The sequence below is a fragment of the Acomys minous genome (genome assembly GCF_964271855.1).
Source record: "Acomys minous genome assembly, chromosome: 13".
Taxonomy (NCBI): Eukaryota; Metazoa; Chordata; class Mammalia; order Rodentia; family Muridae; genus Acomys; species Acomys minous.
In genome coordinates this window covers 82129506-82146951 of record NC_140495.1, presented here as the reverse complement: position 1 = coordinate 82146951, position 17446 = coordinate 82129506, and the positions used below count along the sequence as shown (strand labels likewise).

The following is a 17446-nucleotide window of genomic DNA, read 5'->3' as shown; positions in this document are numbered from 1 at the left end:
GTATTGTGAAGGTACTACCTTGAAAACAGCCAGAGCCGTTACTTCTCACCGTTGCCAGAGCACTTGGAAGGCTAGCATTGGTTGACTTGGACCACTGAGGCAGTCTCCCAGCTGCCGCTGAAGCTGGAAGGGGAGGATCCTTTCAAAACGGTCAAGTCATGTCACTTCTGTGTTCATTGCTCTTCAGTTACTTCCTCTGTGCTTCTGACTAAAGGATCTGTTTTCTCTGTGTCCTGGAAGGTCTGTTTTAGCCCATCGCCACGGGCTCTCTAATAGACAGCTGCTTACCACTGTCCTACCTACTGAGCTACCAGACCATTTGTGAAGTCTGCACCGGAGGATAATAAAGGCGTGTCATGGTGTGTCCCCATATTCTCTAGGCTTTGGTGTGGTGTATGTTAGTTTTCAAACAGGACAACGTGGGAGGTTTTGTCTGCAGGTCAGTCCCATGTCCCCACAAAGATCACGTTGTGACCCTCTGCTTTCCTCTTGCTTAAATCCGTGTCTCTCTGTTCATTCCAGAAGTAACATCATCTTGGCTCCAGGCTAGGGGAGGGCGTGGGATGCCCCTGCCTTTTCCTCACCCACAGGGCGGGGTCGGGTGACCATGCACCAGGAGACTGTGGTCACTGCTTCTTGCTTAGAAGCTGGTTGTGCTGAATACCTGTTCCCATTACACTGGGATTCAGGAGGAAGCAAGATGCTAAGAGAGGTCCACTTCTTTATCTCAGGGTGGTTCCCAGGGACACAGCATACTTGTTATCATCGAGGCTGCCTTACTAGGTTGAGCAGAATTCTCCCATGTCTTCCTCCTCAGGGAGTGAAATGGTTTTGCGTTTGGTGATAAGTTATGGCACGCGTAAGCGGCTGACAGCAGCATGTATTCACTGTCTAGAATTCTGTGCTGTTTCTGCTGTGTTGGTAGTTTTAACCGTCCAACTTAAAGTCTCCCGGGAAGAGATCCTCAGTCGAGCAATTACTTAGGTCAGGGTTCTGGAGTGTTAACTGTTGAAGGCTTGGTGCATTGTGGATGGGACGAGTCCTCGGGCGGGTGCTCCTGAACACCATAAGAGAGGAGAAAGCTAGCTGGGAGCAAGTGTGTGAGTGGACCTGTCCGCATGTGTTTCTCTCTGCTCTTGGATGTGACATGGTTAGCTGCTTAAGCTCCTGCTTTGATGCCCTGTCAATAATGAAATGAGATGGGGTTATAATATAATATATAAATACCATGAGCATCTGCCATTAGCCGCCATGTGAGCAAGAACGGGGGTTGGGGGCATGTGTGTGTGTGTGTGTGTGTGTGTGTGTGTGTGTGTGTGTGTGTGTGTACGTATGTGCATGAGCAATGCACACACACATGTGTAACATGAGATCAGCACTGGGTGTTATTCAAAGAACTGTTTACCTTGCTTTTGGGGTAGGTGTCTCACTGTGACCTGGGGTCCAGCGATTAGTTTAGACAGGATGGCTGGCCAGGACTCCCAGGGCTTCAGCCGTCTCTACCTCCCTGGCGCTGGGATTATAAACTCTGTCAGGCCTGGGCTTGTACAAGGGTTTTTGGGACTGAGCTCAGTGCCATCTTCACGCCTGTCTGACAAGCTCTTTAAGGACTTAACATGTCTTAGAGGTCTCTTCCCCCAGCTTAGCCTGCTATTTGAGATGCCACATAATGTCACAGTGTGTCTTGACTAAGTCTCTTTCAAAGGTTTGGAATTTTCTGTCTTAGTTTTTCTAGGGGAAAGGAATAAGAAATATGACTAAATCCCTGACCAAGTATTGGAACAAGATGGCTGGGTTCCGAGCCAGTTTATTCTGCTAGAATTAGTTTATTCCAGATGGGAAAGTTTGAAGCCAGCTTAGTCTTTGACGTTTCAAACACCGTGCTACCTCAGAAAGGATATGTTAGAGGAAACACTAAAATAAAAATAACTGTTGATGTTTGCTTAATGAACCACAGTCTCACACCTGGGGACACCAAATACTCTTTAATTTTTCTCTTTGAAATTTTATGTAAATCATACCCAGATGGTTAATGAAAGCATAAATTGCTTTTCGCAGTGCATGGAAACCTTGGAGATTCATTTTTAAACTATCATAACAAGTATGCATTTACATGTACTGTTTGTGTTGCATGTGTGTGTGTATGTGTGTCTAGTGTGGTATGTGATGGTATGAGTGTGTATGTATGTGTGTGTGTTTGTGTTCTATGTATACGAGTGCATTGTGATATGTGATGGTGTGTGTGTATATGTGAGTGTGTGTTTGTGTTGTGTGTATATGGTGATGTGTGTGTGGTATGTGATGGTGTGTGTGAGTGTGTGTGAGTGTGTGTGTGTGTGTGTGTGTGTGTGTGTGTGTGTGTGTACACTTTAGGGATTTTATGGCCAGGCTTCTTTGGTAGAGCAGCCTCATCATGTCCAGGAGAGCCACTCACGCCCCGGCTGGTGCAGAGCATCTCGGCATATGGTAGGAGGCCTGTGGCCAGCCACCTAAGATACGCAACATCTTAGGTCTTGATCTTTAAGTGTTGATCCTTCCCTGTACCTCATGTTGCTTCATGACTGGAGGGCCGAGGAAAACTCCTTCAACTTCTGATCTCATGCAGCTTCCAGGGGCTCCCAGGTCCATGCTATTGTCACACACAAGTCCACAGAGAGATGACTGGGTATGAGTGGAGTCTCTGTCACTGGTGGCCACTCGCTCATGCCTCTCCGGATGGCCCGGTTGTGTGCGGGGTCAGAGTGGGTCTGTATGGGGGAGCAGCCTGCTCAGCTGCTGTCATTGTGTGGGGTGAGCCAGGCATGCTGAGAAGCCTGTACAGTCGTGCCAAAACTCAAGGCCTGGACCACTGACCGCCCCTTGTTACACTCCGCTTCCCCAGAATTTCTGCCTGTTTTTGCCTTGTAGTCCTTTAATTTTTATTACATACAAATATTCCTTCTCTCTCTCTCTCTCTCTCTCTCTCTCTCTCTCTCTCTCTCTCTCTCTCTCACACACACACACACACACACACACACACACGCCTGCTCTTGTACACATATGTGGAAGTCAGAAGATAACTTGTGGGATCCTGCCTCCTCCTCCTCCTCCTGCATGTGGGCCTCAGGGATTGCACGTAGACCATCAGGCTTGGCAGCAAATGCTTTTCTCCTCTGAGCCACCTCACAGGCCCATCCCAGGCTGTCTTCGATTTATTTTTTATTTTGGTAGATTTACCAGTTTCTCCTTGGTAGGTAGGGATCAAGCCCTTACAATTTAATTTTCCAGGTGATGTATGAATACTGTTTTCTTCATTAAAAATGAAAACTTCGGAGTTACATCTAAAGACACTTTTATTCAGCCTTACACTGCTGCCTCAAGTCCCTGTGCCTAAGCGGTCTCTCTGTCCAGAGGCCACTGCTATGATTAGCTGTGTGTGTCTCTCACTAACCCTTTTCCCAGTAGACAGAAACCAATGGAAAATTTTTACTTGAGAGCCCCTTCCACCCAAATGTCCTTGTATTGTTTACTATATACGCTTTATTGTCTGTATCCATCATCCTATGGATATAGAGACCAACTCTAAACTGATCCCTTCTCTTCCTCTTTTCCTCCTCCTCCCTTTACCCTTCCTCTCCTTTCCTTCTTTCTTTCTTGTCCCTCTTTTCTCTCTATAAGATACCCCAACTGGCTGCAAAATCTCAATCCTCCTGGGTTGGCATCCCAAGTGCTGAGATCATACCCAGCCTTCTTGGAGATATACATACATACATACATACATACATACATACATACATACACACATACACACATATGTGTACTCATACTATGTGAGTGTATTGTTATTCACCCCAAATTGTTTTCTAGCAGCGCTGTTTTGTCAGTTACATTCAAGAAAGATCTGGGGGCTTTTGTTAAATATCTTGTGATTCTTTTCACAAAAGAAGATGCTAGAATTTCATTCCTGGTTTCTCTCTTCAGGTCTCAGAAGGCCGAGCTTCACAATGAAGACTACATCTTGGAACTGGATTACTGCTCCTCCTTAGAACACCTGGCAGACCAGAAGCTCATCCCAGAGTTCATTAAGAAGGTGAGCACCACAGTGAGACAAGAGGAACAGGCTCACAGGGCGGGCACCTAAGTGGGCTGGAGAACAGGTGGACAGTCAGTCACACTGCAGGAGAACAGCTGGAGAAGACTCTGGAACAAGATGGCTCTTCTGCTAGGCTGGGGCGACCCCGTGTCTTGTCCCGTAGGGGCTGGAGTCAGATCCCAGCCAACAGGCTAACAGGCTCACTACTGGACAACTCCAACCCTCCAATGGGTCTGACTCCCAGATACCATCTCTCTCTTGTCCTGGGAACAGGCCAGTAGATACAGGCATGCCATTGTACCAAGCAACATCGCCTACCTGCAGGGACTGCCTGCCACCTGGAAGTGTGCCTGGTGTCAAGCTTGTCTGTGTGGGAGGTGGTCACGGTGTTTTCCCACCCAGTTGCAGGGCTATCTGAATTCTACGTGGCATTTGCAACAGAAGAATTGTCTGCTCTCCAGACTGTGGCTGAGTTCCGTCTTCATGAGTATCACGTCCTCTTTCATGGAGTCTCCTAGTGTGCTGGCTGTGAGCCCTAGGCAATATTCAGAGTGCTGACACTAACCTACATACACAGACCATCACCCACCATTCCTGTGCACCGTGGCCGTCCTGGCATAGCATGCATTGCTTTTGTTTTGTTTTGAGATAGACTCTTATGTAGTCTGAGCTGGCCTCCAAGTCACTGTGTAGTCACTGTGAGGATGACCCTGGATTTCTAACCCTCCTTGCCTTTGTCTCCGTAGGTACCGGATCATAGATGCACATCACTGTGTCTGGTTTATGTGATACAGGGGGTTGGACTGAGAGTCTTTATTGTTCTAGGCAAGCATTTTGCCAAACTGAGTCACATCTCCCAGTGTCATGTGTTTTATGGTAAATTTCCTCTTCTCTCTCTCTCTCTCTCTCTCTCTCTCTCTCTCTGTGTGTGTGTGTGTGTGTGCACACGCGCGTGTGCACGCACGTGCACATGTGCATGCATGCATACAAAGAGTGAGACTGTGGAGGGGCCATTCTAAATTAAAGAAGGAAAAGTGTAGTATAGTAGACACATAAGCCAGTAATGCTTGCTGTTACTGAGGTTAGGTTTTGTACACTAATAGGCTTTTTTATGACTGGTACTCAGTAGGGTTTTCTTTCACACCAGCACCACTGTAGGCATGTGAGTGATGTGTTAAACAATGACATTGTGGCAGCTTTGACATGACTAGGTAATGGGAATTTTTCAGTGCCTTTCTCATCTCGTGTACCACAGTGGGACCTGCAGCCACTTTTGACATGTCACGAGGACCTTAACTGTAATTGACCTGCACAGGTCCAAATAACAACTTAAAGTCCAAATAGCCAGTTATTGAATTTTCTAGTAAATCCCACTGGTTGTCAACTCTGATGACTAGAACTAGGTGCTGGAATACAGAGAACAGACTCATTGTGGTCCTGATGGGTAGACGTTGGTAGGAGGAAGCAGCTGAACTGACGCACATGTGGCTGAGGCTGCCTGTGTGGTCCAGGGATGGGGAAGATGCTGAAGCTGAGATGGGAGGGAGGAGGAGTATGTAGTGATATGGCTATGTTGGGATAGGCCGGGAGTCTCCACGCACAGGGCCTGGCATCTATGAGAGACTGAGGCAGTGGAAGCAGTTGGTACCAAAACATCATACACAGAAGTCACATGGAGGGGGCGCGGGAGACAGAGAGACAGAGACAGAGGCATCTCCAGCCTTCATCAGAGAATGCTGCAGGAGCCGTTGTGAGGACCTTTGCAGAGGAAATGAGATTGTCCTTTAAGGGATGTTTATTCTCTTCCTTCCCTTTGCCTTTAACATTTGTTGGGCATTCAGGCTCCAAGGTCCTGGGAGTAATCACTCACATTGAAAGGAGCCAGGAGCCAGATGAACTCCAAGGTTCAAACTTAGCTAATTTTTCTGGGATGGTGAAGGCTTTTTCTACTGTTAGAATTTAGGTGATTATTTCGGAAAAGGAGGTGAGCTTGTTTGTGTTTAGACGTACATAAGTGCAAGAACCCAGCGTTTTTCTAAATCATGTTGCCTGCATGAGTAGGGCCATCTTCTTTGCCAATAATACTCTACTAAAGTTGTCTAGAGACATCCTAGAAACTGAAATCCCTTATGACTTATAGCCTGGGGACGTGTGACTGCCACTCGACTGCTTGGGATAGCTGAGGGTCTGTGGGGAGGAAGTGGGGGAGGGCACTTCACATGCTATCCCGGTGTGCTCATTTGAAAACTGGTGTTAGGTGTTTTGGCCCTAGCCAGACCAGACCAGACCACGGTGCAGTAGACCAGTTGCACCAGATGTTCAGGAAGCTGTACCCTGGTCTGTGGGCTGCTTGGCTGCCGTAGTTCCTTAATGCAACATCTGTAGAGGCTCTAAGCCCTCAAGGACATTAGCTGTATTTTATTTAACTTTTAACTTTACCTCCTATTAAAATATGAAAAATAAGATGCCAGGCAACAGATATGGAGAAGTTTAATATATGAACGTGGGCGAACATGGAAGTGGGAGGGGCAACCCTGTGTGTGTGTGTGTGTGTGTGTGTGTGTGAGAGAGAGAGAGAGAGAGAGAGAGAGAGAGAGAGAGAGAGAGAGAGAGAGAGAGAGAGAGAGAGACTGGAAGAAGAGAGCAAGATAGGAAGAGAAACAAGCAAGAGAAGAGATGGGTATACTCCTAGGCATGCCTAATGGCAGGCAGGTAATGATGTCATAGGTTGCTAGGCAGACTGGGGCAGTATGCTAACACTTATCCTGACTTTCTTTATGTGGCCCCCCCCACACACACTCATTATATATGTGAGTGTATAGGCACCAGCATCTGAAGAGTCACTCAATGATTGGTTATCATTGATACCTGCTAATTCGATATGTTTAATAAATTAAGGACTGCTAGGGCAAGGGGGAGTCTGTTTTCTTGTTCACTGCTGTTCAGGTAGGAGATGAGAGCGTCCCCTGGTTCCAGTTGCTTGCTGCCATTATTTTATATGTGGGTCATTGTGGGTGTGAAATAATGGTTCCTGTCCCTCTGCCCAGTAGATGTGTCTTCAGATAAGATGGTAATTAGTGGATTTGTCATTGTCCCCTCCTCTGAGGTAAGCTTACGTCCTCTGCATGTTAGAGGTTAACTCCAACCAAGCTGGTTTTCTCCCATAAGAACAACGTCTCGATATTATTTTCCCACCAAATGTTTTAAATTAGCGGAACCCTTTGGCTAGGAAATGTGACTAGAAGGGAGAAGCAACCTTATTATTTTCCACAACTTGGAAAAATAAAGTCGTGTTCACTGTGTCATGTAGGATTTGCTGTAATTTACGGTCCCCTCCCCATGGTGATCCTTATGCAGAGAGTCAAGAGAGCCATGTGAAGAAGGAATCTTCCCTCTCACAGGCCTCTGGAAGGTCTCCGCGCGCTTTTCTGCTGTGGTTAAATCTGGGTTGCTGCATTTTCCCCTCTCATATCCCGCAGTACGTCCGCCAACTGGTCTGCATGTAAATCATAGACTGCGGACCACAGAGCACTTCAAATGCAGACTGTGAGAAGGCTTAGCAAGACCCTTTCCAAGTCCCAGAGCCAAGAGTGCAAAGGAGGCTGTGGGAGTGACAGCATCCCCTGAATTCCCCTGGGGCAAGGACTCAGCTGCTGTCCCAGAGGTAGTCCAAGCTGTCTGTGAGGCCTTTTTCCATACTCTGTTCCCAGAGGAGAGTGAAGGAGGCCAAGCCTTACAGTGAAGGGCCTGCATGTTCATTCAGAAGACTATTCAGACTTCTTTACCCTCTCTGGACCTTCTGGGAAGGCCAGAGGAACGGAGTGGGAGCCATTATTACACCCGAAATATTGGCCCAGCTTTAAAGCGATGACAGCGGGGGTGGGGGCTGGGGTGGGGGCTGGGGTGGGGGTGGGGGCCTGGAGCCAGTGACATAGCTGCGTCTTATCCAGAGTGGCTCACAAGTGTCAAGGGCACACATGTGTAAATGAGACTTGAGTGTGGAGAGCTCTTTGAAGGTTTCAGGCTCAGTTCACGCATCTTCTGATACCTGCTTCCGACACATCTTCAAAGAGGACCCTGGGCTGTCAGGGACACCTTTGCCTGGACTGGGATTGCTGAGCAGTGGGGCCTGGGCCTAGCCTTCCCTAGGAAAAGGAGGCACCAAGGGCTGCAGAGAACCAAGTAAACTGGGGAAGGTTCTTGAGAGCAGCAGTGTGCAGTGAGGGGGGTGGAGGGGCAGGGAGGAAGACAGTGCCTTGTCTGTAGGAACAAGAATGTGAAAAGACCCAAGGCCAGGTTCTGTCTTTGTGTGGGATCGATGCATATGCAAAGCTGGTCTCTTCCTCATGGGGTAGGGTCCTTTTGATCACATGGAAAAAAGTCTTGCTGTAGCCAGTTCAGCTGGATTCCCAGTGAGGATGCTGGGAACGGTGGGAGGAGGTTGGGGGTGGGGGTGGGGCGCTCCGAGCAAGACTACTAGAAACAGCAGAACGTAGCTGGTGGGTCATGGCAGAGCTGGCAGCACTCAGGAGGCTAAGATAGGAGGCCCAAGAGTTCTGGGATAGCCTGGGCTACACTGTGAGACCCTGTCTCAAAAATTTAAGGGCTGGGCTACAGCTCAGTGGTAGAACATTTACCCAGTGCATGTAAGACCCTGGACTCAACAAGAAAAGGAGAAGTGAGTGTTTCATCCCAACCTTCTCCCTTGCGTCTTTCTTCCCCCACAGTCAGTGTGTGTGTGTGTGTGTGTGTATAAGTTTGAGAGGTGGATAGGTGTAGCCACTATGCCCAGCTTCTCTGGGTAAAAGCTCCCTCATCCTGTCTGTAGGAGAGGCCACAAATCCCTTTCTCTGGTTCACATGACCTTTGCCCTCAGGCCCAAGGTGCTAGGCCTTCGTCCCAGGTCTCACTCCTTGATGATGGACCTTGAGACACTCAGGACCATGGGGGAACTGGGAGAGTGTTCCGCTGAATGAGAACAACTGTGAAGGAGACCAGGAAAGACCCTGGGCTGTGGCCGGTGGACGAGAACACAGGACTGGCTATTCACTGGACTGCATTTGACAAAGGACACTGCTGATACCCTGCTATGGGGAAAACCTGGTCGCTTTGATGTTCTTGGTGAAAACTGAACAGAATGCCAGGACTGATGCTTTGTATGTGGGACAGAGATCGCTCAGCGCTTACTTCCTAGGGGCTTGTGGTGTTAGCATATTGTCCCCAGTCTGCCTAGCAACCTATGACATTATTACCTGCTTGCCGCTAGGTGTGCCCCTGCCCAGGATTATAAGAAGGGCAAACCCACCACGTCTCTGTTGTTTTTCTGTCTCCCTCAGTTTCTGTCTCTCTCTTTCTCTGGGGCGCTACGTCGTTCCCTGCTATCTCATGTGCATATATTAAACTTCTCCATACCATAGCTGTTGCCTGGCATCTTATATTTCATATTTAATATCTCCTTCTACAACCAGTCAGAGCTTAATTTTATTTTATTAAAGATGTATTTTATGTGTGTGTGTCTGAGAGTATGTATGTGCATAGTGTGTATCCACGTTCCCTCGGTGGCCAGAGAGCCATCTACCCTCCTGTGGGAGCTGCTAATGCAAATCCGGGGAATCTCTTATGGTTTCAGTCCTTGACTTGACACAAACCTAGAGACAGCTCGGAAGAGGGAACCTCAGTTGAGGAATTTTCTAGAGCAGACCGGCCTACAGTCCTGTCTGTTAGGCATTTTCTTAGTTGTTAATTGATGTAGGAGGACTGAGCCCACTATGGGCAGTGTCACCCCTAGGCAGGTGACCTGGGCTGTATAAAACAAAGCTTTTCAAGCCAGAGGAAGCAAGCCAGTAAGTCGATTTCTCCTGTGGTTGCTGCCTCTGCTCCTGGTTGAATTCTGCCTTGACGCTCTTCAAGGATGGACTGTGTGTGATCAGGACATGTAATTGGAGGAAACCTGTGGCTCCCCAGGTTGTCTTTGGTCCTGATGTGTATCACAGCAACAGAAAGTAAACAAAACAAAAATAAACTCCAGTTGCTGTGTAGAGCACCAAGTGGGTCTCAACCCTTGAACTTCCTCTCCAGACCCAGAGTCTGACTTAACTTGGCACAAGACTCCAACTCAAGAGTGAAAGAAAATCCCCATTTGGAAGGCTTTCCCTGACCTCACTGCACTCCTGTTTGTTCCCAAACCATGACAAGTGTGGCAATTATAAAAAGTGAAAAGAGTGAGGGTTTGGGGTCTGGGGAGGAGGGGAAAAAGGATGGAATCCCAGAATGAGATGTCTTCAGTGTGGATAAAGTGAGTTGGAGGCTGGCAGAAGGGGGCGGGATTGCCCCTCAGCATTGGGGAGAGAGAGACAGGGAGGGAGGGAGGGAGGGAGGGAGGGAGGGAGGAAGGGAGGGAGGGAAGACCAGAGGAGAGAAAGATGACGGTGGGGACCATAGGGGCTACAGACAGGAATGGGAGGACAGCCCTTCCTCTGAGGCTGGGGGAAAGTAGGAGGGAACTGTAGGCTAGAAGTTTACGGTGGGGGTTGGGCTGCTGTCTGGAGGACTCTGTTTGCTTAGGGGGTTTCTCTCCCACCCAGCATCCCCTTCTGCTCTGATCCCCTGCTATTTTTATTGGCTGTGATCTCCCTGTTCTGTCCAGAGGCCATTGAAGTCCCTTGGCACACAAAGTAGGGAGAGGAGGTTAAGAACTTGCTCATATCTCCAAAAGGGGCTCCATTCCTGATCTCACAGTACTGTCTGATGCAGGCCGGTCAGAGTTCACCCTCTTCCTCTGAGCAGGTCTGTGTGGGCTCGCTGGATGGGAGACTCAAGGAGTATCTTAGGGAGCTCTGTTATGTCTCACCTTCATCCCTGTCCCACAAAACTTCCACTCTAGCTGGGGACACAATGGCAGGGGTCTGGGGCTATGTGAGAACACTGTAGGCCAAGGAGAGGGGGCAGTTTTTCTGGAGAAGTGGCCACAAACCAATGCCACCCACAGATCCACACACCCTAGTTTCTGCTGAACAAGCAAGAGCAACAGGTGCCCAGTGCATGCCAGCCAGGCCTTCAAATATACCGGCTCTACCAGCTTTGATCACCACCACCCCCGCCCCAAGGTCTCTGACGAGCAATGGCATTTACTTCCTCAGCAAGTCTGCTCAATAGAAATGACAGCTAAACCATCTATTTTAAAGCGTTTATTGGCTCAGTTTAGAACACGTGGGCGAGGCAGATGGCTTAGTGGATAAAGGTGCTCACTGCTAAGCTTGAGGACGTGAGTTTGATCCCTTAGTCCTGTGTTGTAGAAGCACAGATCAACTTGGTGTGAGCGTGCATGTGCTTTTATTCACATGCACAATAAATGTTAAAAGTAAAATGCTCTCAGTAATACATTTTATGTAATCGAGTACTGCCAAATACAAACTTTCCAGCAAATAATGAGATGTTGTACATTCTTTTCTTTTAAGCAAATAAACTATTCAGAATCAGATGTCAAATGTCAGTTCAGTTGCTAAATTTTCAGTAAAACTGAAATATCCCACAAAATACTGAGTTTAGCAGAAAAACAGTTTATACCTTACACAGATTAAATTAAAAGTTATAATTTAATAATACTAAGAATTTAGCTCCTCTACTCATGGCCACATCTGACCTTGCTCCATAAACTCATTCATTTACATGTTTTCCAGTTTTCTAAATTGAGATGACTCACTTGTGACTCTTGAGTTTTTGTCATAAGGGAAGTGAAACTTGGAGAGTGGCACGTAGCATGTACCTCCAGAGAAAAGATAACTACAGAAAATGTGCTGTTTTCCTCGTGAAAAAAAGATGGTTTTGGTTCACTTTTTTAATATGTAACTTGAGAGTGTGTGTGTGTGTGTATGCACATGTACACATGCATGCAGGTGTCTGAGTACCTGCTCGTGGAGGTCAGAAGTCGACATGAGGCATCTTCCTCTAGCGCTCTCTGCCTTATTACAGGACACTCAGTGGACCTGGAGCTCACCAGTTCATCCAGAATGGCTGCCCAACAAGCTCTGTGGTCCCCTCCTGCCTCTGTTTCCCCAGCACTGAGGTTGCAGGGGCACACTGCCATACTTGGTTTTTGCAAAGCTCCTGAGGAGCCGAGCTCGGGCCCTCATGCGTGTGCAGCAAGCTATAGAACCTTCTCCCCAGCGTGTAACTGTATTTGAGGCAGGGTCTTGGCCTGGCAGTTTATGCTGGCCTCAAACTCTTGACCCTCCTGCTTCAGCCTCCTAAGTACTGGTAGGTGCCAACATACTCCAGCTAACATGTAACCTTTTAGGAATTCATTTCCAACAGATACCTTTCTGCTTAAGAGTAACCTAGCTATGCCTGCAACTCCCCGCCCCGCCCCTCCCATGTTTACACTTCAGGAAGCAGTTTTACCCTGCACCCTTTTTAGTGCATTTCTGTGTTTTGTGACTTGGTAATCTGAGAAATTTTGGGGGGCCCATCTAGTTCAAACCACGTTCATCTGCTTACTGCGATGCCTATCAGTTGGGAGCGGTCATTCTTACAGTTCCCACGTGACAGTGGCAAGTGGGGAACAGCCTGAAATCACCTGTGCTCCTTCATCTAACACTCAGCTGATGGTTGACCTCACCCACTCGTACATGAATGTAAAGTCCCTGTAAGGGACCATGTGCTCTATTGAGGTCTTTACAAAAAAAAAATAATGGGGGAAAGTCCCTTTTATTGAAGTTAATATAGACGTGGATGAGTGCATAGGGACTGAGCACAAATGATAGGCTGCACCTGCAATCCCAGCACTTGAAGGCTGAGGCTGGAGCATCTTTTCAGGCTAGCTTGTGTCTTCTGCTTGCTCCACACCTGGCAGGCACCCAGGTCACAGTGGCTCTTTTGAATTTATGTGAAGAATCCCTGGGCTACCATTTACAAAGGCTAAGGCTACCTGGAAAAAAACCCCAAAAAACCAAAAACCAAACAACAACAACAACAACAAAACAAAAAACAAAAACAACAACAAAAACACAAAACTAGGATAGCCTCCCCTCAGGGTTTTATGAATTTTATGCTATAGGAAGTTTTAAACTCTTATTAAATGTATTCCCAAATCTGTTGCCTCTCAAACCACTTATTAAATTAACTCAAGCTTTCTTTGATTAATGTGTTCTTCACAACAAGTAATTTGAGCTCCCAGTTCAGGTGACATAAAGCTCCTATGCTATGAGAAAGACTAGGAAGTCTGGTGGGTTAATCCCATGCCACTCTTCTGAAAGGCCACATTTTAGAGACTAGCCAGGGCTGTACAGGCTCGTGTGTGTGTGTGTGTGTGTGTGTGCGCGCGCGCGCGCGTGCGCGCGCTATTTTTGCCTTCTTGCTCACAGTTCATTGTACCAGCCTGTGAGAGTTACTTAATATAGGTCTAAGTCTTGGCAGTGGAGGTCCTTTTTACGGTCCTTTTCCAGATACCTACTTGGCTCACTCCTGCATCTCATTCAAATCTTTACTCAAGTTCACCTCCACTTCTTTGTTTACTTATTTAGACAAGGTCTTAGGCTGACCTTGAACACAGTCCACTTATCTCTGCCTGTCACGTGGTGAGGTTACGGGCATATATTTGCACCACACACCTGGTGCCCACTGTTTTTCCCCATTACTGAGATTGCAATTCCCCATTACTGAGTGTAATTGGTTGCACTGGGAATCAGTGCACAGATAATTCAATTTGTTCATAGTTCGTAACACACATAAAAAAAATAAATAAATAAAAAGCCATGTGTTAACGTTTTCTTAAAGACTCATTCCAGTGGCGTGCCTGCTTCAAGATCGAGTCAGATTTTCCTAAAGGGGACCTCATGTATCGATGTCTTCCGATGACGTTACTCCTGTCTGGAGGGGATTATGTAATGAGTACCTGCATGTGTGGAGCCTAGAGGAGGATGGTGTGTGTTGTGTGTGTTGTGCTTTGTCACTTCCTGCTTCGTCCTGACTTCACACAGGGTCTCTCACTGAACCGAAGGTCCTCATCTCCGCCCCGCCCCACCCCAGCACTGGGGTTATACATGTGCGCTGCTGTGCCTAGCTTTTTCAGGCGTGCCGGAAATTTGAACTCAGGTTCTTGTGCTTGTGCAGCAAGCTCTCTTACCCACTGAGCACCAACCCCTAGCCCTATTTTTTCTTTCTTTCACAGAACATGAATAGAATTATTAGGGAGACTGAACCACCGTAAGCAGAGATGTTTGGGGAAACACAAGGAGACATTTTGTTTAGGAAACAGTTGGACTACAACCAACACGAGCTAGAAGTAATTTAAAATATTAAAGATGTATTACATGAGTGTTGTGACTTCCCGTTGCCACCTAGGGTGTGTGCTAGTCACCTTTGTATTGCTGAGGTAAAAATGCCATGACCAAGGCTCTAGAAGGAAGGGTTCACTTGGGCTTACCAGTGTCAGAGGGCCCAGAGTCTGTCACAGTCATGGTGAGGAAGTTGGGCATCTGGCAGGCATGGTGGCTAGAGCAGCTAAGAGCTCATATCTCAAGCCACAAGTATAGAAAAGAGCTTGATACATCTTGTGGCTTTTGGAGTCTCAGAGCCTACCCCTGCTGACGTATTTCCTCAAGCAAAGCCACAGCTCCAAAACCTCCCCCCCCCCCCCGCCCCCCAACAGCACCACAAAACGGGACACCAAGTTTTCAAGCATCTGAGCCTATGGGGGACTTCTCATTCAAACCACTGCATAATGCTAAGACAAAAAGTTAGCGTCCTACCTGTGGAATGTTGACAGTCACTACCCACCACAGCTCAACAGTCCACTATTTTCTGCTTGTAAAAACCATAAAAGAATGAATGCTTTCATCTTCTTAAAAACTATTCTCATTTCAAAAATGGGATGAGGGTGGATTTTCCTCTTGGAAACAGTAAATGTCTCCAGAGCAATTAAATATCTGAGTTTACAAAATGATCCACTGATAGCAACTCTCAGGGTTGCCTGGGAAGGCAGGCAGGATGGATATGCCTCTGCCTTCAGAAGGCCAACGTGGCTACCTTCTTAGTGTCCCTGAGTTCTGTGGGTGGCTCTGTGTGGCTAGGGGCCATCATGGCCTTTGGTCCCCCTTTCGTTTTTATTTGTTCTTTTTTTTCCCCAATCCTTCCCTTGTTTTGGCTTCATAGCAACTTTTGCCGTAGTAGACGGCAACCCCTTTCTCTCCTCCTGGGCTTTTCCTTCACCACCCTGAGGCCAAGCAGACATCTTCCTTGGACATCTTCATAGCTTGGGGGCATGTACAGTTTTGGGGTGTGCAGAGGGAAGGCCTTCACTTGACTGCACTGCTGGGGACTGTGGCAGGACTGGTTGGGGTACTACCTCAATCATTTCTTACAGAGCAGTTTTTTTCCTACCTCTCTTTAGTGTTTCTGGTTGGTTTTAACTTTCTATGTCCTATTTATTGATTTCATTCTTTTTCTTTCATCCATCCATCCATCCATTCATTCATTCATTCATCTGAGAAAGGGTCTCATTTTGTGGCTCAGGCTTTGCTGGAACTTGCAGTGATCCTCCTGCCTCAGCCTCCACTGTGCTAGGATCACAGGCATATATGTATTACCCTGTGTAGCTGCTTCCTATTTTTGCTCACTGGGCTGGTTGCCTCATGTCTCTTCTCTGTGATGATGGCATGGTACTCTGTGAGTGGGGGCAGGGGAAAAGTGACATCCGTGCGCTTCTCAGGCTTGGCACAGTCTCCTCATTCAGTGAGAACTGATTTGAAAGGTGACAGAGAAAAGTGCAGCAGGCAGGCACTGAAGACAGTCAGCGACTTTGTCCTGTAACTCACAGCCTCTCTAGTCAGTGTTTGGGGCGGTTGGAAGTTCAGTCAGCTCTCCCTGGAAGTGGCTGGCTGCGGAGTCACACGTTCCCACTTGCTACTCTGCAGCAGGCTGGTTACAAATGTGGGGGTTTGCTGATACGGGGGGGGGCGTGGTTGTGGCGATAGAGATATGTGTCGCTCATATCGGTATATATGTGGACTTCTGATGAGATGGGTCGTGTGATGAGTGCTAATTATGCGCTGTCAGGGAATACATGTGGGACTTGAGGGTTTACAGTGGTGATGAACGCCCCCTCTGTGAAGCCTCCTGTCTGCCAGGCACTTGTCATCCAAAAGATAAGTGGAGAAGTGAGGTGTGAGGGCTGAGGTGGCTCCTCTTTGGAGGGAGTTGATCCTGGCGGTGCTTTGGCTGTCTGCAGCTGTCTCCCCAACACTAGAAGCTGCATTTCTGTCACTGCTGACTGGTGACTTTTCTGAGGGGCTGAGAGCCAGGGCAACAGGATGTTACTCTCTGTAAGGTTATAGTCTCATATTCTTATTCTCTCTCTCTCTCTCTCTCTCTCTCTCTCTCTCTCTCTCTCTCTCTCTCTCTCTCTCCTTCTCTTCTGTAGAGAGAAAGTGTGAGTGAGCAAGAGACATATTTGCTGAAACCAAAGGACATCTGGGGTTTTAAAGGCTAAGTTCTAGAATTTTCTCTTGATTCCAGTAAAGGAGCTGTAAAGGAGCTGTCCTGGCTACTAACCTAGGCAGCGGCCACCGAGGCAAAGGCCCTTCATGGTCTGTAGGTCGATAATGCCCAAGACTGCTAATAGTGCTGGTTCTCTGATGCTTTGTCTATTAGCCCTCCTGTTACCAAAGAGATCCAGGTTAGGATGGTGGCCAGCTGGGTCACAGTGCCTGGACACTCATGGATGAGTTCTGTGTATTCTTTCTGTGGGTTCTCACAGAGTTCAGAATATGGGCTGTTATTTTATATGCCCAGTTTTTTCTGTCCTTTTTTATTTTTTTAAATTAAGGTTGAAAATAAGCATTGCCTTCAATGCAACAGATCTGTTTGTGAGAAAAAACTAAAGTTGGAGTGATTCATTTGTTGGATCACTTTCAACTTCAGTGTTTGAAAGAGTGAAAACTGGAGAAGATTGTTAAGGTGGGGGTGGCACTGGGATGCGCAGAAAGACCGAGAATCCAGATAGCTGATTATTATACATGAGGCTGAGGAATAAGAGCGAACAGAACAGAGTTCCATGTAACTCGCTTCTTTTTTAAACCCTTTATTTATTTATTCACTTTACATCCTTATTGCAGCCCCCTCCCTCCTTTCCTCCCAGCCCCACCCTCCCACCCTCTCCCCCATTTCCATACTCCCCTTTTTCTCAGAAAAGGGGACACCCCCTCTCACTCCCCCATCCCCCCGCACATCAAGCCTCATCAGGACTAAGTGCATCCTCGTCCACTCAGGCCAGACAAGGTGGTCCAGCTAGGGGGAAATGATCCAAAAGCAGGCAACAGAGTCCAGGTCAGAGGCAGCCCCTACTCTAATTGCTAGGGGACCATCTTGTAACTGTAC

At 47.6% G+C, this 17446-nt stretch overlaps 1 protein-coding gene across 1 annotated transcript in view; it reads left to right on the top strand.

Moving 5' to 3' along the window:
* The window catches only part of RFTN1 (raftlin, lipid raft linker 1), a 194539-nt gene that overhangs the window by 92411 nt on the left and 84682 nt on the right, over nt 1-17446 (top strand). Inside the window, exon 4 of the mRNA XM_084753509.1 lies at nt 3961-4069. Within this exon, the coding sequence (XP_084609635.1) occupies nt 3961-4069 (109 nt within the window). The remainder of the gene's footprint in view (nt 1-3960; nt 4070-17446) is intronic.